This window comes from Ostreococcus lucimarinus, chromosome 17 (genome assembly GCF_000092065.1).
Source record: "Ostreococcus lucimarinus CCE9901 chromosome 17, complete sequence".
Lineage (NCBI taxonomy): Eukaryota > Viridiplantae > Chlorophyta > Mamiellophyceae > Mamiellales > Bathycoccaceae > Ostreococcus > Ostreococcus sp. 'lucimarinus'.
Window position 1 is genome coordinate 18,216 of NC_009371.1, and position 14,734 is coordinate 32,949.

At 56.8% G+C, this 14,734-nt stretch overlaps 11 protein-coding genes across 11 annotated transcripts; 6 read left to right on the forward strand and 5 right to left on the reverse strand.

The window, feature by feature from the left end:
* Positions 1 to 267: 267 nt before the first annotated feature.
* OSTLU_18632 (predicted protein) lies at positions 268 to 1,071 on the forward strand (the record flags this gene model as incomplete). Its single annotated transcript, XM_001422038.1, has 1 exon — positions 268 to 1,071. The coding sequence occupies one exon, from the start codon at positions 268 to 270 to the stop codon at positions 1,069 to 1,071; it is 804 nt and encodes a 267-aa protein (XP_001422075.1).
* A 238-nt stretch (positions 1,072 to 1,309) lies between these two features.
* Positions 1,310 to 2,152, forward strand: OSTLU_93908 (predicted protein; the record flags this gene model as incomplete). Its single annotated transcript, XM_001422039.1, has 1 exon — positions 1,310 to 2,152. The coding sequence occupies one exon, from the start codon at positions 1,310 to 1,312 to the stop codon at positions 2,150 to 2,152; it is 843 nt and encodes a 280-aa protein (XP_001422076.1).
* A 182-nt stretch (positions 2,153 to 2,334) lies between these two features.
* On the forward strand, positions 2,335 to 2,889 carry OSTLU_28220 (predicted protein; the record flags this gene model as incomplete). The annotated part of the gene is made up of 1 exon (XM_001422040.1): positions 2,335 to 2,889. One exon carries the CDS (start codon positions 2,335 to 2,337, stop codon positions 2,887 to 2,889), a length of 555 nt encoding a protein of 184 aa, XP_001422077.1.
* Positions 2,890 to 3,014: 125 nt separating this feature from the next.
* Positions 3,015 to 4,018, reverse strand: OSTLU_28221 (predicted protein; the record flags this gene model as incomplete). Its single annotated transcript, XM_001422143.1, has 2 exons — positions 3,015 to 3,857; positions 3,971 to 4,018. The coding sequence occupies 2 exons, from the start codon at positions 4,016 to 4,018 to the stop codon at positions 3,015 to 3,017; spliced, it is 891 nt and encodes a 296-aa protein (XP_001422180.1).
* A 117-nt stretch (positions 4,019 to 4,135) lies between these two features.
* Positions 4,136 to 4,876, reverse strand: OSTLU_93909 (predicted protein; the record flags this gene model as incomplete). Its single annotated transcript, XM_001422144.1, has 1 exon — positions 4,136 to 4,876. The coding sequence occupies one exon, from the start codon at positions 4,874 to 4,876 to the stop codon at positions 4,136 to 4,138; it is 741 nt and encodes a 246-aa protein (XP_001422181.1).
* A 172-nt stretch (positions 4,877 to 5,048) lies between these two features.
* On the forward strand, positions 5,049 to 5,828 carry OSTLU_28223 (predicted protein; the record flags this gene model as incomplete). The annotated part of the gene is made up of 1 exon (XM_001422041.1): positions 5,049 to 5,828. The coding sequence occupies one exon, from the start codon at positions 5,049 to 5,051 to the stop codon at positions 5,826 to 5,828; it is 780 nt and encodes a 259-aa protein (XP_001422078.1).
* A 99-nt stretch (positions 5,829 to 5,927) lies between these two features.
* On the reverse strand, positions 5,928 to 6,677 carry OSTLU_93911 (predicted protein; the record flags this gene model as incomplete). Its single annotated transcript, XM_001422145.1, has 1 exon — positions 5,928 to 6,677. The coding sequence occupies one exon, from the start codon at positions 6,675 to 6,677 to the stop codon at positions 5,928 to 5,930; it is 750 nt and encodes a 249-aa protein (XP_001422182.1).
* A 623-nt stretch (positions 6,678 to 7,300) lies between these two features.
* OSTLU_28225 (predicted protein) lies at positions 7,301 to 8,050 on the forward strand (the record flags this gene model as incomplete). Its single annotated transcript, XM_001422042.1, has 1 exon — positions 7,301 to 8,050. One exon carries the CDS (start codon positions 7,301 to 7,303, stop codon positions 8,048 to 8,050), a length of 750 nt encoding a protein of 249 aa, XP_001422079.1.
* A 116-nt stretch (positions 8,051 to 8,166) lies between these two features.
* On the reverse strand, positions 8,167 to 9,042 carry OSTLU_10211 (predicted protein; the record flags this gene model as incomplete). Its single annotated transcript, XM_001422146.1, has 1 exon — positions 8,167 to 9,042. A coding segment is annotated over one exon (876 nt), but the record flags the coding sequence as incomplete, so codon positions are not given.
* A 534-nt stretch (positions 9,043 to 9,576) lies between these two features.
* On the reverse strand, positions 9,577 to 11,296 carry OSTLU_28227 (predicted protein). The gene has a single exon (XM_001422147.1). The coding sequence runs from the start codon at positions 11,266 to 11,268 to the stop codon at positions 9,625 to 9,627; it is 1,644 nt and encodes a 547-aa protein (XP_001422184.1). The 5' UTR covers positions 11,269 to 11,296; the 3' UTR covers positions 9,577 to 9,624.
* Positions 11,297 to 11,517: 221 nt separating this feature from the next.
* On the forward strand, positions 11,518 to 13,956 carry SDG3507 (predicted protein). The gene is made up of 13 exons (XM_001422043.1): positions 11,518 to 11,644; positions 11,784 to 12,032; positions 12,129 to 12,245; positions 12,333 to 12,605; positions 12,674 to 12,757; positions 12,806 to 12,865; positions 12,925 to 13,034; positions 13,087 to 13,143; positions 13,217 to 13,242; positions 13,341 to 13,477; positions 13,539 to 13,601; positions 13,695 to 13,790; positions 13,849 to 13,956. The coding sequence occupies exons 1-13, from the start codon at positions 11,567 to 11,569 to the stop codon at positions 13,861 to 13,863; spliced, it is 1,365 nt and encodes a 454-aa protein (XP_001422080.1). The 5' UTR covers positions 11,518 to 11,566; the 3' UTR covers positions 13,864 to 13,956.
* Positions 13,957 to 14,734: the final 778 nt, after the last annotated feature.

Below are 14,734 nucleotides of genomic sequence, written 5' to 3' on the forward strand. Positions count from 1 at the left end.
ACCCTCTTCCCCGCGCGCTCGCGCGCGCTGTATAGTGTAATTGAACTTTGTATCATTTTGTATCATTACATAAACTTGTGTCCTCGTGCGGTACTCTCGTAGCGTCCATCGCCGACTTCGTCGTCGTGGGTCCCTTCGCGGGCGCTGGAGCCAGCGTGGCGTAGAGCGACGCGAGCCGATTCGCGTTCGCCGCACACTGCCGCGCGACGCGCGACCTCGGCGCACCGCGCGCGACCCGAACTCGATCAATCTTCTCGCGCGCGCGCGATGGGTGGCAACGCCTCCAAACAGCTCGTCGACGAGAACCCGCTCGTGACGCGATGCAAATTCGACGATCCGACCGAGGTGGTTGTTCTGCCCAAGGCGAAGATTGAGAAATTTGATCTAAAGACGGCGCTCGGGATGCGAGTTACCGTGGAACCGGGATGGGAATGGGCGCGCGATGTGGGCGAGGCGCAGGGGAAGAAGTACTGCCCGGTGCGTCACGTTGGAATCGTCGAACAAGGCCAGATTAATGTCACGACGAAAGACGGCGCAAAGATGAGATACGCCGCCGGCGACGTCTACTTGATTGAACCCGGGCACAACGCGAAGAACAAGCAAGGCGTGAATTTCGTCGGCTATGAATTCGTGAGCAAGATCAATACCGACGCCGCGGGTGGTGGATCGACGTACGCTGCGGAAGTGGCTTCGTCCGAGGTGGAAGTGAAGCAGCTCGACAAGGCGTCGTTCGCCGCGCCGAGCGTATCCAAGACAATGCCCAACGGCGAGGCGTGCGTGTGCATGCTCGGCAACAACCAGGCAAAATCTATGCGAGCGACGCTCCAGCCGGGTTGGACTTGGAAAACCGGCGCTCGCACGCTTTTGCCGCCCGAAAAGCAAACTCTCGAGGCTTGCCCTGCGCGGCACGTGGGTTACATAACTAAGGGCAAGTTCGCCATGATTGACGCCAAGACGGGCAAAACCACGATCGTTGCACCGGGAATGTGTTATGTGTGCGAGCCAGGCCACGATGCCGAAGTCTTGGGCGATGAAACGGTCGAGTTCATTGAGTTTGAAACCATCCTCTAAGTTTCCAGCGCAAAAGCGCGATGAAAAACAGCGCAGCGGCAGCGGCAGCAGCAGCAGAAAATCTCCCCGTATTCCGAGCCTTTGGATTGAATAAGTTGATAGGCTCAATGTACTTGTCATATCATGTAATACACCGGTGTAATACACCGCACGTAAACGAACGCATAGAGGTTCACACTCGACGACGACGCGAGGGCGTCCAGCGTCCGCATTAGTCGCCTCCTCAACACCGCAAGCGATGTCTTTTACCCTCGCACGCGCGCGCAGCGGATCGTTCGCCTGCGTGTCGTACGCAAAAGTGCGCGTGAGTCATCGCAAACGATCTTCAAACCCTCGGAGACACGCGAAAACTTTCGTGAGCGGTGGAGACATTGATTTGGACGCCCTTCTGCCGCCGGACATTGACGGCGATTTAGAGAGCTTACAGCGCGAGTCCGGCGCAGTGGTCGACGACGATGGTTTCGTGTTAAACTTCGGGGCGCGAGAGGAGGAATTGGAGGCGATTAAAACCGCCGTGGGTGTCATCGACAGGAGCGACTGGGGACTCATTCGCTCGAGCGGGCCGGGTGCGCCGCGCGCGCTCACTGCCATCGCGGCGAATCACGACGGCTTAGCGCTCACGCCGGCGGGAAGTGGGTTTGAAATCAAAGTCGCTTCGACGAATGACACCGCACAGGTGTATTGCCAGAGCGAAGGTTTCTTGATTGTCGTCCCACCGTCGTCCATCGACGCCGTCGCCAACGTCCTCGAGTCCTCGCCCGAGCAAAATTTCATGGAATTAAACGACCAGTGTGCGTTGCTCACCGTCGTCGGCCCACAGTGCGCAGATGTCCTCAGCAAGACCGGTCTCGTGGAGGTCTTAACCGACGCCGTGGGTGCCCATCGCGTCTTTGGTCTCGAAAACCGTCCCGTCGTCGCCGCGCACACGCGCGAGTTCGACGTCTCCGGCGTCAATTTGATCATCGACGAGGCCATCGCCGGTCAGGTGTGGGCTACAATCACTCGCGCTGGGGTGATACCGTGCGGTTCGCAAGCCTCGGATGAGATCTTACGCGGTCTCGGTCGCCTTCAAGGCGCGTAGAAAACATAACATCACACACAAAATCTGACATCCAAACCCCAACGCTAAACCCTAAACCCGTCGATTAAAAATATCTCGGGCAGTCGGGTGGTTACGACTTCGAATATTCGCGAGGCGGTTGCCCCGCGCGCGCGTCGACCGCAGTGTCGAGCGCGGGGCGCGCGTGCGACGAGCACAAAATCATGACCACAAACGATCCAAACGTCGTAAACGGCGACAATGGCGTGTACGACGAAGACATGACGCTGAACGCGAGGTGTCAATCGTGGCTGCTGACGGGGACGCCATCGGCGTCGTCATCCAACGCGAGTTATCACTCTATCAATACCAGTGCCACTTGGGAACAGACTATGTCGTGGTGTCCGTGCTCTAAGTGGCCGTGCACGTGCGACGGATGCGGATGTTACGTCGAAGGATGCGACGAGGCGTGGCGAAGAACGCAGGCCGGCGCCGGAGCGCGCTACGAACCAGCAATCGGGATGTTGTGGGGTGTTTTCGCGCTGTTGATCACGTGCTTTGGCTTGGTGGTGATATGGCTAAAGTCACAGCAAAGGACAGAGGCGAGGAGGGAGGCGTACCTCAGATCGATCGTGGACATGACGCCGAAGGATGAGAAATTCAAAGAGCTTTATCGCGATATGGCGCCGCCGGAGGGGACGTACGTCGTGCACTCTCCGGGTCGTGGTGCGGCGCACATCGCGATCGCAGTGAGAGAAAAACATAGCGCAGAAAAGTAAGTTATTATACTCGTGTTGTTTTGCGCAAAACATCACCGGCACACTAATATTAATAACGCCGCCGGCGACCACCGTTGACTGTGAAATATATTATATGTACAAGACTTAGTTTACAACAACAATTCTCAACGTCTCTTCGCTAATTTCGCCGCTCTTGAGTGATTAGAAGACGCCGAACTCGTGCGTTTTGCAGCTGGTTTCGGCCTCGTTCGCTTATCCGCAAAAATGGACTCCGAAAGAATATCCTTTCTTTTCTGTTTCCGATTGCGTTCGAAAACCGACGCGTTGAACACTCTGCGGGCATACTCCTTGTCCTCGTCTCGCTCGGGTTCTAACTTGACGTGCTCGGGTAAACCAAGCGCGCGGGCGTGATCTCTCAACGCGTGCTCTTCTTTACGCCGCCCTCGCATGCTTCGACGTAAAGATTTGTTGACGTCGTAGTCTTCCTTCCACCGCGCCTTGCTCAACGCGTTGAGCTCAAAAGTTGTCCTTGCTCTCGCTCTCGCTCGTTTCTCGTCCTCCACGCCTCGTTCTAATACCGCTATAGGATTCGCTAAAAACTTCGCGCGTTCTTCTTCGTTTTGATATTCCAGCATTTGCATCGCATCCTCAGGCGACTCTTCGTCGTCCATCGCTCCGCCGTAGCCCACGCATCGCTCCGCGCCCTTGGTCACATTGTACTCCGTCTTTGCAGGATCCGTCTGAACTTCGATCTCCTGCGAACAACACGCCGAGTGCATTGTAAAGCTCCATATAGGCGTCGAATGATACTTCCCAATCTTCCTCTTCTCTGCGTTGAACCGCACACCCTTCGCAATCATGTGTCCGCACGCCCCGCACTTGACGTTGAAGGGCATCTCAAAACGAATCGTCAGCACACCCTGAGACAGTTTGTTCGCGCGCTTGCCGAGCGAACCATTTGAGCCCTTATACGCGCTGTTCTTCGCCCCACCCTCGGGCGTCCAATCCTGCGAGTGAATACGACGCGCCGCGGTCAGTGTCGAGACGACGGCGCTGGAATCGAGCGTCGATTGACGCGCTTCGCGGTCTCTCTTGCGCGGAATCGCGCGAGGATACGTACAGGAGGGTAATAGAACCCATCAGCCTGCACCGCAGCTAAGGTTGACATCGCGCGCGCGCGCGTCGCACGCGCATCGCAGTGTAACGCGCGCTCACGACGCGCGCGCTCGCAGTTCTAAAACTTCTATCTCTTCTTACACGGCTACTGCAATGATGTTCGCGTCAATTAATCCATCATCTCCCAAAGTGCGTTGGCAACGCGGAACTCGTTTCCAGGTCGCAGCGGCATATCAATCTTCCGCACGTCTCGCGCCGAGCGCGCGTTGACGCGTCCGACGACGCGGTCGCGTTCCTCGTAGTGCCAAGCGATGTTGGATATGTGCGCGTACAAGCTCACCTCTCGCTTCGTCGCGGGAATCTCTTCATTGATGATGGTATCCAGCTTTTGTTTGTGCAACTTAATCTCTCCTCGTCGATTTTGTAGCTCTTCTTGTTCAATCTCCAGCGCTCGCGCCTCGCGCTCCATGGCGTTGAGGTACTCCCCCGCGGCGCGCTTCTCGGCGTCTAATTTCAGCGCCCGCTCTCGAGCGACGTGCGCGGCGGCTGGTAATACCGCTTTTCTTTCCGCAACTTTCACCCTTCGCGACATCTCCTTCACCTGCGCCATCATGTGTTCCTCGCGCCCCGCGCGAATCGTTTGCGCGTCTTCAAAATGTGCCCCGATCGCGCGCACTTTCTTCGCGTCCTCGTCGCTGGCGTAGATGTTCGTCATCTCTTTCACGAGTTCGTAACACTCGCGAAACGCCGCATCCGTGGCCTCGGCGTCGAGCGAGGTCATGGTCGCGTCCTGCCGACGCGCGCCTTCGAACGACGCGCGCGCTCGAACGGGCGAAAAACTGTTTTTCGAAAACGGCGGGCGAACGCGACGCGCGGGGCGGTTTTTTCGCGCGTCGTGTTTCGCTCGCATTGCGGTGTTATATAGACTATTCGAGTATTCGTTTACGTAACAAAGTGCGCGCGCGCGTCTGGGTTTTCTTTACTCTGTCCGCGCGGCGCGCCACCGCCGCCGCCGCGACCGCACTCCGCGACGCGCTCGCGGCGCGCTCGCGATGCGGGGGACGCGCGCGCGCGCGGCGGCGATGAAAGAGCGCGAAGACGCGTCAGATGATGATGATGACGCGACGAGCGAATCACGATCACGGGATGACGACGACGAAGAAGAAGAAGAATCATCGAGCGAGAGTTTCGACGACGACGAGTTCGTGCAGGACGAGGACGAGGACGAGGCGGAAGACGAGGACGAATCACAAGGCGAGGACGATGATGATTCAGAAGAAGAAGAAGACGAAGCGTTGGCGAGACCGGTGTCGAACGCCATGCTCGGAATGTCACGAGCGTTTCAATCTTTGGTCGGGGACGACGAAGACGAAGACGAGACGACGGCAATGTTGCCGAAGTCGAGAAAGCAACGCGCGGACGAATTAGAAGCGAAGGCGGAAGAAAAAGAACGGCGCGCGATTAAGCGCGCAAAACTTGAGGTGAAACAGCGCGGACACGTGAAACCACAGCCGCGCGGAAGAGATGTGGAGAGCGACATGTTGGAGCGGCGCCTGCACAACACGGCGACGAAGGGCGTCGTGCGCCTCTTCAAAGCCGTGGGTAAGGCTCAGCAAGACGCTGAGAAGGCAAAAACAATGCGAAGAAAGGATGCATTGATATCTAAGGCTAAGTTCTTGGAAGAGTTGAGAGGGGAAAAGAAGTCAAAACATGACGCCGACGAGAAGTCGACGAGCAAGGCGAGCTTTTTGCACAATGACTTCATGCTCGACGCGGGCAAAAAGATGAAGGACTGGGATCGCGAACAAAGCGCCGCGCCCAAAGACTTGGAGTACGATGAAGACGAGGACGACGTGTTTTAGCGGAATAGAAATTTAACCAAGCGTAGTAGCCGAAAAGACGCGAGTATACCACAATTCATTCTTTATTACAACGCGTTCCCTTTGGGCGAAATTGTTTGTTCAACTCACTATCACAACGTTTTCCGAATTCTCATTCGTAGAATGTCGTTGCTGTAGCTCCTCATTCCCGTGCGCATAATGGCATCTTCTTCCGAATGGACACTGGCCGTTCCGCACCCAGGAGTCGCAAATCTTTGTCTTGAACGGCTTCTTCTTCGAATCCTTCGGAGCGTCACTCTTTTTCCTTTCCGCGTACGTAAGGCGCTGATAAATCATCTCTTGCGCCCTTTGAACGTCGAGTGGACTACCTATTACGCGACAGAGCCTATTTCCGTCTGAATTTGTGTATTCTGCGCTAAGCATCGAAACCTTTGCCCCAGACGTTGCGCTCACCTGCGCGATGGCTGATCCCGCTTTTCCGACTATGGCGCCGACGTGGACCTGCGGCACAGGCACGAGCACGGCCTGCTCGATCGACGTTTGAAGCATGTAGGTTGATCCCATAGACGCCGTGTTTGCCTCTTCCGTTCGTAGTTCCTCTTCCCCGTGCGCAAACACGCAGCGGTCGCCGAAACGACAGCCTTGCGGCGACTCAAAATTTCTGCACAAGCGCGTCTTTATCTTTTCGTTCACTTGCGGTCGCATGGCATCACTCATGGTGTATACGTACGGTAGCGGTGCCGGTCTCGGAGGCACGGGCAGTCCCGGACGGTAGGTGTGCAGAAAGTGACAGTCGGCGCCGTATGCGCACCCGTGAATGCTAAAGAATTTGGCGCACAACTTTTCATCGTTCGCATTCGCAGGTCCCATCCACGCGTTCGCGCCATCCACGTCCCCATAAGGCGGTTGCACGCTCGCGTTCATCCCGCGCGAGATCGCGCGCTCGCGCGCGATCGCACGCGTCGACGCGCGTCGCACGTCGCGCGCGTGTCTCGACGGCGATGCCCCCCTGCGCGACGCCGGGCGGGAGTTCTTCGATGACGCCCGCGTCTGCGACGACGCCGAACGGTGCGAATAAATAAAAGATACGCACGCGCGGTGTCACCTCTCTCGGCGCCCTCGGCGTCGACGGGGAGGCTCGCCCGCGCGCGTATGTCGCCCTCGACGCGCGCGCGATTTTTCGTCGTTTCGCTCGCGCGCGGCGGTCGTCCGGTCGTCGGATTTCGCGAATCGACATTTTTTTCATGGCGTTCAAGTACCCTCGTATGCGTGACTTACCGTCCATTCTTTTTTTTCGAATAATAAATACAGGGTTCGGACGCACCCCGAACGCGCGCTGCCGTCGCGTCCCGCGCGCCCGTTTCGCGGTGGATTGGATTGGATTGGCCGGCGCGGTGATTGATTTGATTGATTGACTTATTGACGACGACGACGACGACGACGATGCGTGCGACGTGTCGACCGCACCGCGCGACGCGACGACTGACGTCGACATGGGGTACAAAGATCCCGCGCCGTGGACGTTCACGGGCAAGGCGCTGTACCAGCTCGCGCTCGTGCGCGCCGAGGACGCGCGCGCGCACGTCCCGAGCGACTTGCGCTTGGTGGAGTTCGCGGGACACACGCTCGGTGGACTGTACGTCGCGCGATACGACGAGTCACCGTGCGGGAAATTAGACGAAGTCGTCGTCTTAGGAGGGCTCGTGTGGAATCCACCCACGTCGTGCGCGTGGGCGAGTCGAGTGTACGTCGACAGCGCGGAGGCGCGCGCGCACGGGATACGCACGTGCGGATTGCCGTCGCGCGTGGCGGCGTTCAGGGAAGAGACGGACGCGTCGTCAAAGCAAAGGGGCTGGACGAACAAAACTAGATGGTGGCACGGGACGAAACGCGGTAAAGGCGACGCGTCCACGGGGGCGGTATCCATAGTCGAAGGAAAGACAAAGGTGTGCGAGTTAGCGCTCCCGAGCGAGCCAAAACTTAAAGGACCGCGAATCTCTATGTTCCTTCCGAGCTTTAGCGGTCGAACGAAATCGATTCCTGATTTACTGAAATATTCATTACGCATGAACGCTAACGTGCGATTGAGCGCGCCGATCAAGGTGAAACCATCGGACGAGCACGGAGCGGTGACGAATATTCTCAAAGGTAAACCACTCCTGTGCATTGCGTTTGACAACATGCGCATGGACGTCGGGGCGCCGCAAAAGGTGAAAGTAGCGCGAGCGAGGGATAGCAAATAGTGGAAAAATAGTAATAGTGTTATTGGCTAAAAGTCTAAACTACGTAAAATTCAATCCTCGTGCTCGCGACCGCCGGGGAACTCCGCTCTCACCCTGCCGACGTCCAAGCGCGCTTGCTCCATTCGCGCGATTTCTTCTAGGCACGAGAGAAGAAAGTATGCGACGAGTGCGGTGACGAAATGACCCCAAAGCTTTGAGGGCGATACCGCAAGCGCTAACGTATTTCTTGTCTTCTTTCCCGCGCGTCCACTGGCCAAAACCTTCTGCAACATGGAATTAATCGACGCGTTCATGGTCCTGTCAACCTCCCACGACGCAGGAAGCCACCCACTGAAAAAGGCGATGATTTTCTCTCGACTATTCTTGTAAAACAGCGAAGTTAAGACCAAACCTTGAACCGGAGACTTCACAAATCCTTTACCCATCGTCGTTGCCGTGATGAACAACCAAAATGGCATCATAAAACTCCCACAGCACACGCCGCACAAATCAAACGCCGCGTTCGGCCAAGAAGACATCGCGAGCAAACCGAGAAAGCCGTACCGCTTCATGAAGGCAATCATCCACAGCTTGAATCCGTGAATTTTCTTCTGCACCTGATCCATATCGCTCGCATCGACGTGCGTGATGTCACTCAACTCTTTATTTTCTCGTCCAGCCTTGGCTGCAAAGTAAGAAACCCAATACGGAGGGATTTCCCCGAAGGCGGTGCCGACGCCCCACGCCACGCATTCAGGTAAAACGCTCAACCAAATGTCCACGTAACTCACTCCGCGCGCACGCGGCTTAGACGCGCACTCGAACAACTCCTCCGTGGGCATCATAAACCAAATGTTCCTCCGCGTGTCGAAATCTACGTTTCCACACAATTCAACCGTTTGGCAAACCTTTAAGATGTGCGGAAACAAAAACAACAAGCCGGTGTGCATGCCACTCCCGAACCCAATGGAAGACGACACGCCTAGAGCCACCCACCACAGCCCCCACTCCACCCATCGCTCACATTCATCGACGAACGCAGCGTGTGGGCCGGCGGTGTCTTTTACCCAGTAACAAAACGCTAAAAACAAAGCCGCCGGATACAACGCTCGCCGACGCGTGCGCACGACGTGTTTCGCCAACTTTGAGCACTCTCTCGAAGCGACTCTGGCGATTAGATACGACGTCTGCAGCGGATGCCTGGTGAACTTGACCGTTTTCCTCGCGAGTTTCAATTCCTCGATCAACTTCGCCCTGGCCGTGCTTCGTCGAGTCGGACTCACGGGCATGGCTTCGAGATTGATTTAAACCGACGAACGACAACGTTCTCGTCTGTCGCGTAAAGCGGCGAACGACGGCGCCGCTCGGGCGCGTGGAGACGATTACTTCGACGCTCGACGAAAACCTCTCGCGCGTCGTCCTACGCGCGAGTCCTTCGCGCTCGGCGCCTCGCCAGGAATTCGTTGCGAGGCGTCGTATGGAGGGGAACCACTCGTCGCGGGCTCGACTCGAACGCGCGGGCGCCGCATGGACGTTTATAAAAATTACAACTGTAAGTAGTTAACGAAATGGTGAGTAAATGATGAGTAAACGAATTATCTACTGGTCTCCACTGGGCTCTCCTTCTTTTCACCCGCTTGCGCCGCAGGCATGGTCACCTCCTTCGTCGCACTCGCGCCCAAGGCGCCGTCGATGACGCGACGGTACTCGCTCTTCATTTTCACACCGCTCAAGACTTCTATGCGCTCTTTTTGGTAGAAAATTTGCGTCATAGGCGTCCCAGTCACACCCGCGGCTTCCGCAATTTCAGGATCAGCAGCGATATCTATCTCAACATAGTGCACCTTGTCTCCGTACTCCGCGATGACCTTGTCCAACATCGGCTTCAAGCGTCGACATGGGCCGCAAGTGGGCGCCGAGTACATGACCATGACCACGCGGTCTGACTCATGGTAAAGCTTTCTGAGGGCATACTGACCGTAGTGCTTCGTGACATTGATATCGAATGAGTCTTCATCCTCTCCCTGGATCGCTCGCTCTTCTTCCGAAACAGACTCCTCTCGTTCGACGCTCTTGCGCTGCTTCGTTTGGTGGTGCTCAACGAGGAGGTTCTTCTCCGTCAAGTAACGCTCGACGGAGATGGCAGCCATGCATCCGGATCCCGCAGCCGTGATGGCTTGCCGGAACTCTTGATCGTGAAGATCACCGGCCGAGAACACACCCTCAATGGACGTCCTGGTACCCTCTCGCACGACGACGTACCCCGCTTCGTCAAGTTCGATTTGGTTGCCAAAAATTTTGCTGTTCGGCGTGTGTCCGATGCCGTAAAACAACCCCTTCACCTTGAGCTGACGCTCATCTCCGTTATTCGTGTCGCGAAGCTTGAGCGCCCCCAAGTTTCCCTTGCTGTTCGGCGATCCGTCCACGCATTCCGTGTTGTAATGTACGGTGATTGCCTTGTGTTGAAGCACCCTATCCTGCATAGCCTTGCTGGCGCGCATCGTCGACCCGCGCACGAGTAAGTGCACGTGCTTGGCGTACTTTGTCAAGTACACCGCTTCTTCCGTGGCGGTGTCACCTCCTCCGACCACCGCGACTTCTTCGCCCTTAAAAATCGGGCTCGCCCCATCGCAAATCGCGCATGCGCTGATCCCTCGGCTCCACAGCGTCGCCTCGGCGGGAATTCCGAGTCGTTTCGCCGTCGCCCCCGTGGCGACGATCACGCTATTCGCCTTCACCGTTCGATCGGACGACGACACCGTGAACGGGCGAGAAGTAAAATCTACCGTCACCACGTCCTCCGTGTGCATCACAGCCCCCCATCGCTCCGCTTGTTTGCGCATCTTGTCCATCAAGTCGGGCCCCGTCACGCCTTCGGGGAAACCTGGAAAGTTTTCCACCTCTGTCGTCGTCATGAGTTGTCCTCCCGGCACGCCTCCGGCTTGAAACCCCTCAAACATCAATGGACGTAAGTTCGCGCGTCCCGCGTAGATCGCGGCGGTGTATCCAGCCGGTCCAGACCCGATGATGACGCAGTTCTCCACGTCCGGGGCGTCCTCGGTGGCATCTTGCTCTTGCGCGCTCGCCCGCGTCGTCGTCGTCGTCGTCGTCGTCCTCGCGCGTCGCGCGCGCGCGTCGATCGTCGATCGTCGGCATCGATTCGCGCGCGCGTGCGATGCTCTCGTCGTCGTCGTCGTCGTCACCTTCACCGCGGCGACGGCGCGCGCGTGCGTCCGCATCGAAATCGCTCGCGCGTGCTCCACCGCGCGTCGAAGTCGCGGATAATACACGCGCCCGGACCGCCGCGCGAGGGCGCGCCGGGCGCGGTCGGTCGCGGTCGGTCGCGTCACTCACATGGCGTTCGAAACACGCGAAATGCGTCCTCGCGGGACGCGATCGGGCAAAAAACGTCCCGAAAAGTAAAAAAAACCATCGCGACCCGCGCGCCGGGGCGTTCGAACAGTCGAGCGCGCGCGTCCGTCTGTCAAGCTGTCGGTCCTTTCGTCCTGTCCTTTCGTCCTGTCCGTCCCGAGGCCGATGCGCGACGCGGCGGAGCTGACGGACATCGAACCAGACGACGCGACGGTGGATCCGAGGGCGAAAATTAACTACGACGTGCGCGAGCGATGCGCGCGACGCCCGACCCGCGTCTCGAGACGACCGGGCCGACGACTGCACCGTTCAGTCCGACGAGTGAACCGTGCGGACGACGGACGAGGGACGACGGAGACTGACCGAACGCGCGCGACGACAGGATTGTAACGTCGGTGACTACGTCATCATCAAGGGCGAAAACGAGGACGGGGAAGAGGAGGATTGGTTCGGACAGGCGCGCGACGACAAAGCGCCGCGAGACGCGATTGACGCTCTCGAGACGCGAGCGAGAGAGACTGACGGCGATCCTCGTGCGTGCGCGCAGATAAAAGCGAAGGTTGCGCAAAACGAACTCGCCACGGTGAAATTTCTGCAAAAATGCGAAAATTTAGAAGAATTCATCGATGAGGTGCGTCCGCGAACCGCGCCGGCGAGGCGACTTGAATATTTTCGCATCGACGGGCTTTGAGCGCGCGCTGACTGACGATTGATTTCACGCGAGCAGTTTCCCGACGCGGAGGAGAGCGATATCACTGACATGTATCAGTGGTGGCAAGGTTACGGGACAGAAAACGTCTCACCGGATACCTTCAAGGAGTTGGGTCCCAATATTTTCCACAGGGTACGAACGCCTCGGCGTTTCGAGTGGTCGCGGTCGCGAGCGCGATCAGACGCGCGATTTACTGACGGATTGCTCGCGCTCAAACAGGCGAGACGATCAGGTTTGGGTGACACGGGCAAGAAGCGGTACTTTTGTCGAGCTTCCACGTGCATGGGCCGTTGCAATGTGGAAGCCGGACTGAAGCGAAAGGCGCCGGCGACGGCGACTGTGAAGCTAGAGGTTGACGTGGACCTGGAGCCGAAGAAGAAAGTTAGCGATCTGCTACTCATTCCAAAAGACGCTGTCGAGTGGGAGCCGAACGTTATGGCCGAGTGTCGCTCGACTGACGTCGACAATTACCCGTTCGAATACGCTACCATGGTACGTACGTCAACGATGCGACGCGACGATCGCCCAAAGCCCCGACTGACATCGTCCACTTTTTACAGCGAGAGCAAGCGGGAGAAACAGAGAAACATCCGAGAGATTTGAAATCTGCGTGCTACTGCCATGGGATTCGAGGCCTGCGCAAAGTACGTAAGTCAGACGTTACGTGTCCAATTATTTAATTATTCCATTAGGATCACACCGATGACGTGCACGCGCTTCACGGCGGTGTTTGTCCAGCTCTCGCTATTCTGGTGCGTATAATTAATTCATCAACGCACACATCTAGTTTTGCTTACGAAATCTATCGCAGCGCGGTATGGTGATCCATTTGTTTTATGTGAAAGAGGTGCCAAATAAAGGCTACGGAATTTTCGCCCGAGAACGCATTTCGAAGGGTGCTTACCTCTTCGAATACGTCGGGTAAGCGTGTTCGACGATGTTGTTCATCAATCGTGACTTTTATTGCGGTTAGGGAGATCATCACGCGTGCGGAAGCGAGCAGACGGGAAGAACAGTACATGGCGAACGGGTACGAATTAATTATTATTTCGACGATGAGAGTAAAAATACTGACTGCACGCTCGACTTTCTCGAATTCACAGCCAATTTTTTCTCGTCGACATTCAAGGTACGAAGTGAAACGATATGCGTGCTATGCGATGCGCAAACAACGCGGGAGATTGAAAGAATTAATTATTAATTGACGGTATATTTTTTTTCGAACAGGGCAAAGAAATTCTCCGTCGTACATGGCATACACGATGGATATGACCCGCAAGGGCAATTTAGCGCGTATGCTCAATCACGGCTGCACGCCGAACGTTCGGCTGGTCGAGGCACGGGTTGATGAAGCACTTTTGTCGGTGCGTCTCCACCTCGGATTAATTAATCGCTGGGCTTGAATTAAATTATTTCACTTTGCAGGGCGTTCAGTCAAAGTTCAGGTCTGCGTCGCGGATGTGTTGCATAGCGATAGAGGACATCGAGGTACGCGCGATCGAAGCGTCATTTCGCTACTCAAGCGCACGTTACCTTATAGTGGACGATTAATTGCGTTTTATTTTATTTCCGACATTGCAGGTGGGCGAGGAACTTTGCATAGACTACGTCCCTGTGAAGAAAGGTGGCAGCATGCGCAAGACTGTTCAATGCGACTGCGGTTCCAGCGACTGCAGAGTACGTTCCGCGCGTGTGTTCGCCTTTTGTCACTCGAAACTAATTTCGTCGTTTGCAGGGTTGGATTTTCTGACCGGTTCACGGTTCACATGCTGCAGCGACGACAAGCCCGACGCGAGCGTTCGGGTGCCTTCGGGGGCTTTGACGGTCAAGTAGGAAAGAATATTGAATTTTTGTGAAATGCACGCGATTTAGTCCCGTAATATTCCTTCCACTGCGTCGAAAGCTCGATTCACGCGTGCGTGCGCACGCGTGCTGAGTTCCGTCCTCCGGACGGTGACCTCGTGCCGCACTCCCACCCTCGGCTGAACGCGAGTAAACTCGACTTCGAGGCGCGGTCACGCGATATGGACGAGTCAACAGCACGCGCGGAACGTTTACGAGCGATGCGCGAGGCCGCGTCGAGCGCGAACGCCGACGCACAGGCGAATGCGAACGCACCTTCGAGTACGCTTCCAGCGCCCTTCGTCGACCTCGGGGACGGCGACGATCGTACGCCGGGGTTTTACACAGGTGCCGGAGCGTCGAGTATGGATATGAGTGATATTCCTGCGGAATCCACGCGTGCGCCACGCGCTCCACCACCTCCACCACCTCCGCCGCGTTGGCTAGGGGAACAGAATCAGCGCTTCGGCGGCGGCGGAGGTCGAGGCGGGGGCGGACGAGGCGGCGGACGAGGCGGCGGGCGAGGCGGGGGATCCCGAGGGCACAAAGCCGCACGTACGGGCGATTATCGCTCTGAAAACACATTCAATCCAGCGAATTATTACAAGGTACGTGCCTCGCGCCAATTTGCTGTACGCGTGCGCGACTGACGCTCGTTCGTTTCCTCTGGCGCAGCCAACGATGTGCGTCGATCCTTGGCTCACCCTCGAGCGCACCTGATCGCGTTCATGATCGATTCTATTGATTGTTTCTAGCTCATTCCTTAGCCATTAATAGCT

What these genes read in the sequence shown, in the direction of transcription:
- OSTLU_28227 (XM_001422147.1), bottom strand. Translation starts at nt 11,268, where the DNA reads ATGCGGACGCACGCGCGCGCCGTCGCCGCGGTGAAGGTGACGACGACG.
- SDG3507 (XM_001422043.1), top strand. Translation starts at nt 11,567, where the DNA reads ATGCGCGACGCGGCGGAGCTGACGGACATCGAACCAGACGACGCGACG. An exon ending in GTCCCAATATTTTCCACAGG is followed by an intron (nt 12,246 to 12,332) that starts GTACGAACGCCT and finishes GCGCTCAAACAG; the next exon opens with GCGAGACGATCAGGTTTGGG. An exon ending in GGATTCGAGGCCTGCGCAAA is followed by an intron (nt 12,758 to 12,805) that starts GTACGTAAGTCA and finishes TTATTCCATTAG; the next exon opens with GATCACACCGATGACGTGCA.